Source organism: Drosophila mauritiana, chromosome X (assembly GCF_004382145.1).
Source record: "Drosophila mauritiana strain mau12 chromosome X, ASM438214v1, whole genome shotgun sequence".
In the NCBI taxonomy this organism is placed as follows: Eukaryota; Metazoa; Arthropoda; class Insecta; order Diptera; family Drosophilidae; genus Drosophila; species Drosophila mauritiana.
The window spans coordinates 13,956,729-13,969,277 of NC_046672.1; the positions used below are offsets into that span (position 1 = coordinate 13,956,729).

Genomic DNA, 12,549 nt, shown 5'->3' on the forward strand with positions numbered 1-12,549 from the left:
AAACAATTATAAGTGAAGCATATTCCTAATTGAAAATACTCAAAACTTTTTAACAGTTTTCACAATTAGCTGCCAAGCTGTGTGGCTGTGTAATCGCCCCTAAGCCGCTGTTTGTCTTGATTTCATGGTGACGTCTTTTGCGGCGGCTTCTTCTTGGTCCGCTGGCCGCTCAAGCCTGCTCTTCTTCTTGCCCGGCGGCTGCCGTTAGTGCTGCAGTTGGAACGGGCTCCGAACCGGGGCTTTTCTTCGAAGACGGCCGGCAGCTATAAATGGACAGGCGGCTGTAGGGACCGGCATCAGTCGCAGCCTCTAGCTCATCCAGCACAGTCGCTTGAAAACGCAGAAACCTCAGCTCAAGATGGTCAGTGAAGGATTACAAGTTCGGCCTGAAACAAGGATACATCTGTTTAACAATTTTATTTGACATATTTTTTTTGCGGTGCCTAAAAATTGTTGTGTTGTAATGTGTGAAGTGTGTTGTCCTACTTGCAGAAATTCCTTATTGCCTTCGCCCTGTTCGCCTGCGTGGCCGCCGATGTGAGCCACCTGAGCAACGAGTACCTGCCCCCCGTCCAGAGCTCGTATGCCGCCCCCTCGGTGAGCTACTCCGCTCCAGCTGTCCAGCAGACCTACGCCGCTCCAGCCATCCAGCAGTCCTATGTCGCCCCCAGCAACGAGTACCTGCCTCCCGTGCAGACCTACTCCGCACCGGCCGTCCAGAGGACCTACTCCGCACCAGCTGTCCAGAGGACCTACTCCGCCCCCTCTGTTAGCTACTCGGCTCCCTCCGTGAGCTACTCGGCTCCATCGGTCAGCTACTCCGCTCCCGCTGTGCAGCAGTCGTACTCCGCTCCAGCCGTCAGCTACTCCGCCCCTGCTGTCCAGCAGACGTACTCCGCTCCTTCCGTCAGCTACTCCGCCCCTGCTGTCCAGCAGTCGTACTCCGCTCCTTCCGTCAGCTACTCCGCCCCCTCGGTCAGCTACTCTGCCCCCGCTGTCCAGCAGTCGTACTCCGCTCCTGCCGTCAGCTACTCCGCCCCATCGGTGAGCTACTCTGCTCCCTCCGTGGATGTGGGCACCCAGTACGCCTCCAACGGTGGCTACGTCTACAGGAAGTAGGGATCTTCAACGAAGAGGCCTGCAACTGAACACGAAATAGTGTACATAACTACATACTGCCCAAATTAACCATCTATTTTTTTTTGTTTTGTAAACTTTGTTAACAACGAAATAAACCGAAACATCAATAATCTAAATAAATACTTTTGTTTTAAAAATGGGTTTCAGAGTTACAACAACAAGCGTCTAGTAATAATAATAATAACATTTATATCAAGTGTATTAATATTTTCTTTATATCAAAATTCCGGTCCAGGATACCAAAATAGCGTACTAAAAACCACGCGCGACATGAGTGCGGTTTGGCTGCGGTTTAGGGGCGGTTTTGGTGCTGTTTTGATGCGGTTTGGGTGCGGCGCGTTTTCAAAATCGAACGTCAAAAGCAAGTGTTTGGTGGAACTATAAATAAATATAAAATTGGTGTTTAATACTTAAGAGAAGACAAAAGGAGACACTTTATAAGCCAATAAAAATATAATAAAGTATGCGAATGATATGTCCATACAAAGTAAAGAAGACTTATTGGTATTAGTCTATATTGGTAATTTTGCAAATTAAAATGCTTAATTCTCCGACTAGTTAACACTAAAACCTGTAGGACAAGAATATAAACATTAAACATGAATCAATGTTTGAACTTAGTATTAGCGTTAACAAATATAATATAAAGCTTTGATTAAGTTGGGCTTTTTATAAACAGCTTGCAGCTTTGATTAAACTTGGAAGCTGCGACTATTTTAAGCGTTTTCCAAGAGCTTTTAGTTTAAATATAGCATGAAACTTTATGCTTTTCCTATTTTAATTATTAAACTTTTGAGTATCTTAAAACTAGTGCTTGGCATTTCTGAAAAGTTGAAGTAATTTACTCAAGACTTTTTGAAATCATTCATAAACCATTATTTAGTATATTATAGCAAACAAAACGATCCTCATCGACGTTTTTCACCCGTTTAATTAACACCCTTTTCCTTTCGGGCAGTAATTTTTAAAATTTAATATTTATCATAAAGCTGAGCAAGAACTTGAATCTAAATCAAATAAAATTTTACCCTGTCATTGTTCTTTCTTTTCGTTTATTGAATCTTTTTCATTATCGCCTCTTTTCTTTGTGCGATGCTGAATTTAACATTCGATTTCGGCGTTAGTTTATTTATGTAAAGTCCGGCCGCTAAATTAAATTTTATAGTTCAGTTTTGGCACCTCCCCTCGCACCTTCGATCAGCTTTGGATTGGCGACTATTTATGGAACCTTTGTGATGATGCAAAGCAATTTCCGTTCGCCGAATGCGAAAGTGAAATGAGCCGGCTGCGAATTTATGTAATATGTTGATATGCCGTCTTATATATGGCGGATTTGGGGCCCGTGGCCACATAGCCACCGTCGCCGTGCAAGCTCCCAGAGATCAAACCGGAGCTCGAGATGATGCAGCCATGGGCCGTTGTGGTCCTACTTCTGCCCCTGATCAACGGAGATGTGAGTCACCTGCCCAAGGAATATATACCGCCCAGTGCGGAACAGGAACCGACCACACGGTCTGCCGCTGATGGTCAGGAGGTGCAGAAGGATCCATCTGGGTTCTATCCCTCGACTGGACTGCCCCTGCCGCCGGGGTATGCCATTCCCACGGGCAGCAACGTTCCGCCATCGCCTGTCCAGCCGCCAAACTTCCCTCTGCCCATCTATCCACCATTCTTCGGCTTCGGCGGAGGTTCTGTCGAGCAAGGAGGAGGACCTGGTATTGGACCAGTGCCTTCGGCCTATCCCAACGGAGGTGCATTCCCGGGAGGTCCTCCCAATGGAGGTGCATTCCCGGGGGGTCCTCCCAATGGAGGTGCATTCCCGGGGGGTCCTACGAATGCGGCCTTCCAACTGCCACCGGGTGGTCCTTTCGGTCCGCAAGCTGGTAACTTCGCCCAGCCAGGTGGCTTCCCGCAGGTGGGTGGGTTTCCCCCACAAGGAGCTGGCTTCCAGCCACAAGGCATCCCTGGCAATGGATTCCCACCGCAAGGAGCACCCTTCTCACCACAGCCAGGAGTGTTCCCACCACAGGGAGGTGCCTTCGGGCCACAGGGAATACCGGGCAATGGTTTCCCAGGAGGTAACTTCCCGCCACAGGGAGGGCCTTTCCCAGGATCCGCATATCCACCGGAGTTCTTGACGAACCAGGGACTTCCCCTCACAAATCCCCAGGGTCCCTTCCAAGGACCCAGTCCAGCAGGATTTAATGTGCCCGCGGGATTCGGCGGACCTGTGCCCGGCCAGAATCCCTACCAGCAATTTGGACCCGGTTTCGGAGGACCCGCTCCGCCGGGCTACTCCGATGAGCCGGCGAAGGAGCAACCAAAGGACAGTGAGAGGACGGTAGTGCCACCACCATTGGCCGACGATCCCAAGAGTGCGGCGGATACGGTGTACGCATCCAATGGCGGCTACGTCTACAAGAGGGCCAAGTGATGCGATGGGCTTCAAAGCTCCAAATTGGGGAGTTCATCCAACATGTTCGCCATAAATTATGATCCATATTTTGTTTTGTATGTTTTTGCCTGTGTTTTTATTCATTTCTTGTTCATCTGCTGGCCATAAAGCTGCGGACAGACAAAACGATTGTCTCTATGCTAATCGAAATCTTAGCCAAAACTGACTGATAACCATAAACGAGACAATCTATCGTCGTGATTGATACATATATTATGTATATATATACATAGACGTACATATGTTTTATGCATCAATACAAGGCGATTAAAGGCTGAAATAAAAAACACGATTTGTGATTTGGGTGTGGACTAGAACCGATGTCCTACGATAATTATGCACACATAATTCACGATCAAGGTTTATTGAACTCTGATATGTTTCTGGAGGGAATTAAGTTTAAACAAAATGGTACAAGAATTAAGAAAAAACATCCACAAGTTAATAGCAGTAATGATAAACTATGCAACAACAATGGATAAGTAAAAAATGTACAACTTAAAAACAAATAAATTCTCATAATTAAAAATGGATTTATTGTTATCATTTCGTATTCTAAAATAAATCCAACTTGAAGATAACAAATAAATTCAAATGATTGTCTTCGCTGTGCAAATTTTTTATTGACGTCACAGAAAAGAAGTAGAGAAAGAAGCTGCCCTCCTAAAGGGCAAACTTAATCGATTTGAGTTAATCTCAGCGAAATTCAAAGAACATTCTGAGTTAATTTTAGCTTCGCGATATTGTTTTTCATTTGCCAAACTAGTTTCTGACGTCAAAGAGTTTCCCCTAAAGAACATAGATAAAGATATGGTAATGAACTTCTTTTCGTGGACTTAAGATGGTTATCGAAAAGGGGATTTTTCCATAGCTTAAAACCAGACTTATTCAACTCCCATGTTTGGCCGCCCGTTTCAAAAGTCTATAGACTTCAACTAGCCCGAATTGATTTTCTATTCACCTTTTTTTTTATGTCTCCACTGAATTATTTATATGTGGCTTTTGATTGTGTTGTTGTTGCCTGCGATTCAGTAAATACATTAAAAGCCTTTATGATATCTTTTTTATGGCTTTGCCAAATGGTAAAAAATGTATTTTTGTCTTTTGGGAGAGCTTTTGTCACCTTTTATGACACGCTTCATCAACTGACATCAGTTGGTTCATCAACTGACATACATCAGTTGGTTCATCAACTTACATCAGTTGGTTCATCAACTGACATCAGTTGGGCAGTTTAGTGCTGCTACTTCTGTTTCACTAAACTTTCTAGTAAAATAACCTTATTAAGAAAAATAATCTATAAAATAATGAACTAAGTAGTTGGAAGTATTTATTTATAGATATTAAGATATAGATTGTACATCTGAGTTTTTCTATCTTTCACTCAAGCTTAAGCCCTTCGTTTGTCGTGCATGCAAATGGAAAGTGGCTTATCCAAATCAATTCAGCGGCTTGTTGCAATTTTCGCTAAAGTCGAATTCCGCTGAATATTCATCACGATCGTGAGCTTTAGCTTTTGGATATATAGAGGCTGTTCGCACAGCAATTAGTCATAATTAAGGCAGACTGTGCCCGCGGTTGTCAGAGGCCCTCAACTTGACATTTTCCTTTGTGGACTCGAACCTTACCTTGTTTTCAATTTGTCACATTTCTGCGCGTTTTTGTTCGCTTTTCGTGCGGGGCGCGTGTTTGGGGCGCCAGGTGCAAACGAAGAAAATGATGATGATGATGATGATGATGATGATGATGAAGAAGAAGTTCGCATTCAAATGAATGGCCTCCGAAGATCCGCATAGTGTGGTCTTTGTATTATCTTGTAAGCCCATGACATGCCCATCATAATAATCTCCGCGACACACGCCTACGAGATGCATATGAAATCGTATCGAATCCATATCGAGATCCCGCCAAACAATCGCTGGCCCCTGATTACCAATAACTTATGGCCCATTGAAAATGTCCGAAGGTTGGACACGTTTCTGCCACCGAGTGAGATCTCAGTAGATATCTATATGTTGTTGGGAAATCGCCCTGGTGGGGCCCTTAGGCGATTAACATTTTGTCATAAATTCAAAACCTAGAGCTAAAACAATAGACGAAAGTCGCAGGAAAAATCTCACATGCGTTTGTCCAGAGAATGTTGGTGCCACTGAACTAATAAATCTTATTTCATTATGCCAAAAATGTTGCAACATATAAACACATATGCTTAACAGCTAAATATTTATAATTTTACCACAAAAAATGTTATCAATAAATACAAATTCAGAATGCAATCTCACGTATTTAAACCTAATGCAATAATCTTGTAAGGCAATGTAACTTGCATTACCTGCTGAAATCAGAAGTGCAATGCACTTAAGTCAAAGTGGCCAAGGTGTCAATTGACCAGATGGACACAATCCAAGCCAACAAGCGATTGATAAATATTTGAGCTTTGCTTTTGACATAGATGCACCGAAAAAAAATTATGCATGGTACAGAAAAATCAAGCAAAAAGCTATATAGGAAAATGATATTCTCCACGTTTAAACAAAAATTAAAAAAATAAAATTCATTTATTCATTTTTGCCATATTGCAAAAAAATGTAATTCTTGAACATCGAATATTTTCTAATAATTTATATTAACATTTATATAATATCTTCTGCAAATTTCTATAGTTCCTCGGTGAAAATTAAAAATGCACCATAAAAACTTGGATGTGTAACCATACATTTGGCCATTTTGGACTGTTTGTTATCACACGGAGGCTTTGGCGAGTGTTCGCTGTGAGTCGTGCTTTTGGCCATTTAATAATCCGCACCGAAATGAGATGTGTTTTGCATGATTTCATTGTTGGCCATCTGCATTAGCATTCCCCCCGCTCCATGGAGTTGTTTTAACATCTGGCAGATGGCACATGGCACATGGCATGGAGGCATATCGCACCAATTAAGGGGAGAGCTGCCAACTATAAATGCAGACGGGGTCTCCAAGATGGTCATCAGTTAATCGGTTACGTTCGCTCGGTGCACCTCTAGCTTCCTCAGATTCAGTGACCCCCAGTGAAGATGGTAAGTGGCCATCTCGATTCCCTCTCATATATTTTTTTAAAGTGATTTGACAAGTGATATGTGACGTTTTTGCTCTCTTGCCTAGAAAACCTTTGCCTTTATCGTTGTGGCTGCTCTCAGCCTGGCTGTGGTCAGTGGACGCCCGGGTGCCCAGTATCTGCCACCTCTGCCGGTTAAGGAGGTGTCCGCTGCGCCGAGCTTCCAGCAGTTGGTTCAGCCTCAGCTCCAGCAGCACATCCAGTCGCAGATCCATCCCCAAGTGGAGTCCATTCAGGCCTCGGTTCCGCTGGCTAGCTTCACCATCCAGTCGAGTGGACAGCAGCAATATCAGAGTGTCCCAGCCCCAGCTCCAGTTTCCATTCCAGCACCTGCTCCAGTGGCAATCTCCGCTCCAGCTCCCGCCCCTGCTCCCGTGGAGGTTTCACAGCCGGCTCCCCAGGTGATCTATGAAGCACCCAAGCCTGTGGTTGCCACACAGACGGCGGTGAAGAACGCCTATCTGCCACCCGCTCCCGTCCAGCAATTTGTGCCCGCTCCGGAGCCAGTGGTTGCGAACATTGCACCACAGCAGGAGACCATCACCACCACTTACACCGCCCCAGCTGCCGCTACCGTTCCAGCACCCGCTCCAATTGCCATTCCAGTTCCTGCAGTGCAGGAACAGCACCAGGTGTTCCAGCAGACCTACTCCGTTCCAGCTCCTGCTCCCGTGGTCCAGCAAACATACTCCGCACCCGCACCAGTTGTACAGGAACAGACCTACACCGCTCCCGCTCCTGTGCAGGCCGTGCAGCAGACTTATTCAGCTCCCGTGGCTCAGGAACAATACTACAGCGCTCCTGCTTCTGTGGCTCAGCAGACTTACTCCGCTCCTGCTCCTGCTCCAGCTCCAGTTCAGGAACAATTCTATAGTGCTCCCGCCCCAGCCGTTCAGCAGACTTACTCTGCTCCAGCTCCTGCTCCTGTCGTTCAGCAGACCTACTCCGCCCCTGCTTCAGCGCCTCAGCAGACTTACTCCGCTCCAGCTCCAGCAGTCCAGGAGCAAACTCAAGTGGTTCAGACCTACAGCGCTCCGGCTCCCGCTCCAGTTGCTCAGCAGACCTATTCCTACCCAGCTCCAGTGGTGCAGCAAGCGCCAGTGGTTCAGGCAGTGGCTCAGCAGGCACCTGTGGTTCAGCAGAGCTACTCTGCTCCGGCTCCCGCTCCTGTGGTTCAGCAAACATACTCCGCTCCAGCCCCTGTGGTTCAAGAGACCATTCAGCAAGCCCCTGTTATCCAGCAGGCTCCTGTAGTTCAGCAGAGCTACTCCGCTCCGGCTCCCGCTCCAGTTGCTCAGCAGACCTATTCCTACCCAGCTCCAGTGGTGCAGCAAGCGCCAGTGGTTCAGGCAGTGGCTCAGCAGGCACCTGTGGTTCAGCAGAGCTACTCTGCTCCGGCTCCCGCTCCTGTGGTTCAGCAAACATACTCCGCTCCAGCCCCTGTGGTTCAAGAGACCATTCAGCAAGCCCCCGTTATCCAGCAGGCTCCTGTAGTTCAGCAGAGCTACTCCGCTCCGGCTCCTGTGGTTCAAGAGAACGTTCAGCAAACCCCTGTAATCCAGCAGAGTTACATCGCTCCTGCTCCCGTTTCCATCCCTGAGCCCGTTCAGCAGATTGTGCAGCAGCCGCAGTACAGTGGTTACTCCTACCAGACGCCTCAGCAAGCTTCAGCTCCAGCTCCGGTTCAGGTGTCCCTTCCTGCTCCAGCACCCGTGGTGATCTCGCCTCCTGCTCCGGCTCCAATTTCCATCCCAGCTCCAGCTCCAGCTCCAGCTCCAGCTCCTGCTCCAGTTCAACTGCAGCAGTCCTTTGTGCCAGCACCACCAACTCCCATCCAAGTCCAACAGCCAGCCCAACCCATTGTACAGTACTCAGCACCAGCGGTGCAACAGCAGGTGACCTACACCCAGCCCGCTCCTGCTCCAGTTCAAGTTGCCGCTCCAGCTCCGGTTGCGGTTTCCGGTCCCGTGGAGATCGGAACCAGCTACGCCGCCAATGGTGGTTACCTGTACAAGTAGGATGCCCGTGAACGGACCCCAGCGGAGGTCCGAACTCGCATCGAGTTGGGTATTCAACGATTCAGCTGAATTTAGTGTTACGTAGCCAATTTCTAGCACCTTATAATTTTGTTAATCAATAAATTGTTTTTGTTTTATTAAAAATACTTTTTCATTTTAATATTTCAGAGAAAAGGAGCAAGTGAGACATTTGTTATCAGTATGATAAGTTTAACTAATTTCATTTGAGATTGCTTAAAAAATAACAAAAAAACATGATAGTCAAGTAGCTCGACTACCCGATACTCATTACTATTCTGAGAATTCACAGGATGGCACAGGATTACCTACAGCAGTAACCAGAAGGCATTGATTTCGAAACTCAGCGGACGTGATAAATATATCCCAGATATTTACAATAAATCGGGAAATTCCAGTACTTATCGTTAAACTTCATCTTCAATGTGTGGTGACTTAAATTATGACCACTTCGCTAAACGTTAAGCCACCAATTTATAAATCAGCCCAAAGCGGCTTTGAATTATAATAAATTATCAAGTAGATACATTATCATCTAATAGCCAAATGGAATACCAAATCTGCTGATATTTATGGATGTTTCTATTAGCAATTAATAGAGTGTAATTACTTGCCTCACAAGAACTAAGATTATATATTTTTTCGATGAGAAGAGATAAAGAATGACCCAATATGTTACAAGGTTGCAAGAGTTGCAACAAAGCGATCTCAAGTGTGCAACTTTAGTCAATTTCCATGCCAGTTTCCCCCGTTGTAAGCCATTGTTTTCCGGGTAATTCCCCGCCAATGATTAATGGAGTAACTGCTCAGAACTCGGTTAATATTGCTCTTCTTCGAGGGCTTTTGGATATGTAGATACATATATGTAGCGTCTGGGTTCCGCTTTGATGGATGATGGGTAAGTAAGACGGAGCCGCGACTTATGAATGGAGTTCAATAACGAGTTTCGTACAGCCTGTGTTTGCCATTTCTCATGTCTAGTATATCAACAACATCATCATCATCTCCGATCGGCGAACAGAATTGGATTTAGATTCAGAATGGGAATGGGAATCAAAATCAGCAGGGGAGTGAAACGGAGAAAAGTCGCGGAATATTATGGGCGACTAATGAGCTTCGCGGGCGAAAAGCTTCATTATTATGGCTCTTTTATTTTCTAATGGCGGGTTTTTGGGTATAGACGATATAGTTTGTATTGCCATCGGTGTGCGTTTTGTTCTGGTTTTTTGTAGCGCCTTTTGACATTCGTGTATCAAGTTGGCCAGACATTTTCGGCGACTATAAATAGGCAGATTGGCTGTGGAGAAGGTACTAGTGTTCTCACAACTTCGGTCCCAGCAACATGGTAAGCTCCAGTGTCCAGAGTGATCCTCGGTCCCCGGGATAATATAGGGTGCTCCGCTGGCCAAATGAGATACTAAATATTGCTCCATTCAATCGATTCTAGAAATTCTTCGCTATCCTCTCGCTCGCCCTTCTGGCCGTGGCCTCCGCCGATGTCAGCCACCTGACCAACACCTACCTGCCTCCCCACTCGGGCGCTGCATCCACCAGCTACGAGTCCTACCAGGCTGCTCCCGTCGAGGCCGCCGCCTCCGAGACCTATGCCGCTCCCGCCGCCGCTGCCTCCACCTACGAGAGCGAGTCCTACTCCGCCCCAGCTGCCTCCTTCACCAGCGAATCCTATGCCGCTCCAGCTGCCGTCGAGGCCGCCGTTGAGACCGCCGCTGAGGAGACCTACGAGCAGCCCGCTGCCAGCTATGTGGCTCCAGTGGTGACCAAGACCACCTACTCCGCCCCAGCTGTCTCCTCGTACTCCTCCTACTCCGCTCCCGCTGTGGTGGCCAAGACCTACACCGCTCCCGTGGTGACCAAGGCCTACACCGCTCCCGCTGTTGTGAAGACCTACTCGGCTCCTGCTGTGTCCACCTACTCTGCTCCTGCCGTGTCCGGATACTCTCAGACCTACACCGCTCCTGCTGTGGTCAAGACCTACTCCGCCCCAGCTGTCTCCAGCTACACCGCTCCCGCTGTGGTCAAGACCTACTCCGCCCCAGCTGTCTCCAGCTACACCGCTCCCGCTGTGGTCAAGACCTACTCCGCTCCAGCTGTGTCCACCTACACCGCCCCCGTGGTGACCAAGACCTACACCGCTCCCGTTGTGGCCAAAACCTACACCGCTCCTGCTGTGGTCAAGACCTACTCCGCCCCAGCTGTCTCCAGCTACACCGCTCCCGCTGTGGTCAAGACCTACTCTGCTCCTGCTGTGTCCACCTACACCGCCCCCGTGGTGACCAAGGCCTACACTGCTCCTGTGGTGACCAAGACCTACACCGCCCCCGCCGTGGTTAAGACCTACTCCGCCCCAGCTGTGTCCACCTACACCGCTCCCGCTGTGTCCACCTACACCGCCCCAGTGGTGACCAAGACCTACTCCGCTCCGGCTGTGTCCAGCTACTCGGCTCCCGCTGTGGTCAGCAGCTACTCCGGATCCTCCGGCACCGTGTACGGCTCCAACGGCGGATACGTCTACTAAAGACTGCATCCCAAAACGAAGCTAATCATACGACGAAAACCTTTTTTTTTCTTACAATAAATCGAATATGCTTAAAACAGAGAAATCTTTCATTTTGGAATTAAAATTATACCATTTAATGGATTTTTATTTAAACGATTAGCTAGATTTCTTATTAATGGAAATACTTGGAATTTCGCGGTTGAATATTAAGTTCTGTAGGGGATTTTTTATTTAGTTCTACCAGAGCTGTATGCTTTATTTATTGAATTGATTGGAGTACCTCATATATTATTCTTAACATTTGTCATTTTAATATATACCATAAAATGTTTATACATTTTATCTACTATTTTAAATAGATACCCTAAATGCTCCATATTGCTGACCTAATCCTGGTTCTTTGCAATAAAAGCTAACATTTTTCTGGTTTGTCCAGTTCCAAGTTTCTATTAAGTCATAAGGAGATTCCGCAACAGACATAATCGCGGTTTCATATATCCGGGAATAAACAAAATTACACCTTTTGTTCTTTGAAGACAATAAAATATTTTATATATTCCTTTGATTTAGAAAACAATGCCCATAAAATTTAAATGTAAATAGCCACTTAAAGAAACGTAAAATAAAAAGCAATCGCAAATTCGATTTCTTTTTTAATTAGAACCTGGTTTTTAATGACTAGATAGTTGTTATTTTTTGGGTAAACTTTCTGCCATTAAGTTTATTGCACAGCTTCCAAAAATTGCAAATCAATGTTTTTAGCATAACAATGAGTAGAAAAGAAACAACCCACTTTTATTTCACCTTGTCTCCTTTAAATCCTATAAAATTGTCATAAAATCGCAACATCACAGCCAATTAAGCAGTCAACGGTTATTGCAATCCAATATATGACTTTATAAAATCGTGAAAATGTGCTAGACAAATGCTATACAAATCTGAGACCATAGCTATAGAGGAAGGAACGGATCCGAGCACTCATAAATATATATATCGAGCAAAATGATAAATAATCGCGTCTAGCTAACATTTATTTGCCATTAAAAGTCGAGCTTATTAATTATACGGATCGAGGTGGAAAAAAATGCAAAAAAATCAAATCAAAACACCAAGATCGTGCAACTGGCAACGTGAATTTATGTTCCCTATACGGATATATATATGTATATATATATATATATATATATATATATATGGCGAATTGGATGTCCGAATTTGCATTTCTGTTTGCTCTTTCCACTGCCTCTTCGGGGTTTCTCTTGTGAATGGACCAAAGTGCCGTGTGTGCATTATATACACTCGATAT

At 45.8% G+C, this 12,549-nt stretch overlaps 4 protein-coding genes across 4 annotated transcripts; all 4 read left to right on the plus strand.

Moving 5' to 3' along the window:
- Positions 1-272: 272 nt before the first annotated feature.
- On the plus strand, positions 273-1,223 carry LOC117146805 (cuticle protein 16.5). The gene is made up of 2 exons (XM_033313348.1): positions 273-361; positions 493-1,223. The coding sequence occupies exons 1-2, from the start codon at positions 359-361 to the stop codon at positions 1,117-1,119; spliced, it is 630 nt and encodes a 209-aa protein (XP_033169239.1). The 5' UTR covers positions 273-358; the 3' UTR covers positions 1,120-1,223.
- A 1,298-nt stretch (positions 1,224-2,521) lies between these two features.
- On the plus strand, positions 2,522-3,574 carry LOC117146808 (basic salivary proline-rich protein 2). The gene is made up of 2 exons (XM_033313352.1): positions 2,522-2,891; positions 2,922-3,574. Exons 1-2 carry the CDS (start codon positions 2,540-2,542, stop codon positions 3,572-3,574), a joined length of 1,005 nt encoding a protein of 334 aa, XP_033169243.1. The 5' UTR covers positions 2,522-2,539.
- Positions 3,575-6,600: 3,026 nt separating this feature from the next.
- LOC117146790 (calphotin) lies at positions 6,601-8,798 on the plus strand. Its single transcript, XM_033313329.1, has 2 exons — positions 6,601-6,651; positions 6,737-8,798. The coding sequence occupies exons 1-2, from the start codon at positions 6,649-6,651 to the stop codon at positions 8,705-8,707; spliced, it is 1,974 nt and encodes a 657-aa protein (XP_033169220.1). The 5' UTR covers positions 6,601-6,648; the 3' UTR covers positions 8,708-8,798.
- A 1,180-nt stretch (positions 8,799-9,978) lies between these two features.
- Positions 9,979-11,338, plus strand: LOC117146796 (pupal cuticle protein G1A). The gene is made up of 2 exons (XM_033313336.1): positions 9,979-10,070; positions 10,173-11,338. Exons 1-2 carry the CDS (start codon positions 10,068-10,070, stop codon positions 11,259-11,261), a joined length of 1,092 nt encoding a protein of 363 aa, XP_033169227.1. The 5' UTR covers positions 9,979-10,067; the 3' UTR covers positions 11,262-11,338.
- The last annotated feature ends 1,211 nt before the right edge of the window (positions 11,339-12,549 follow it).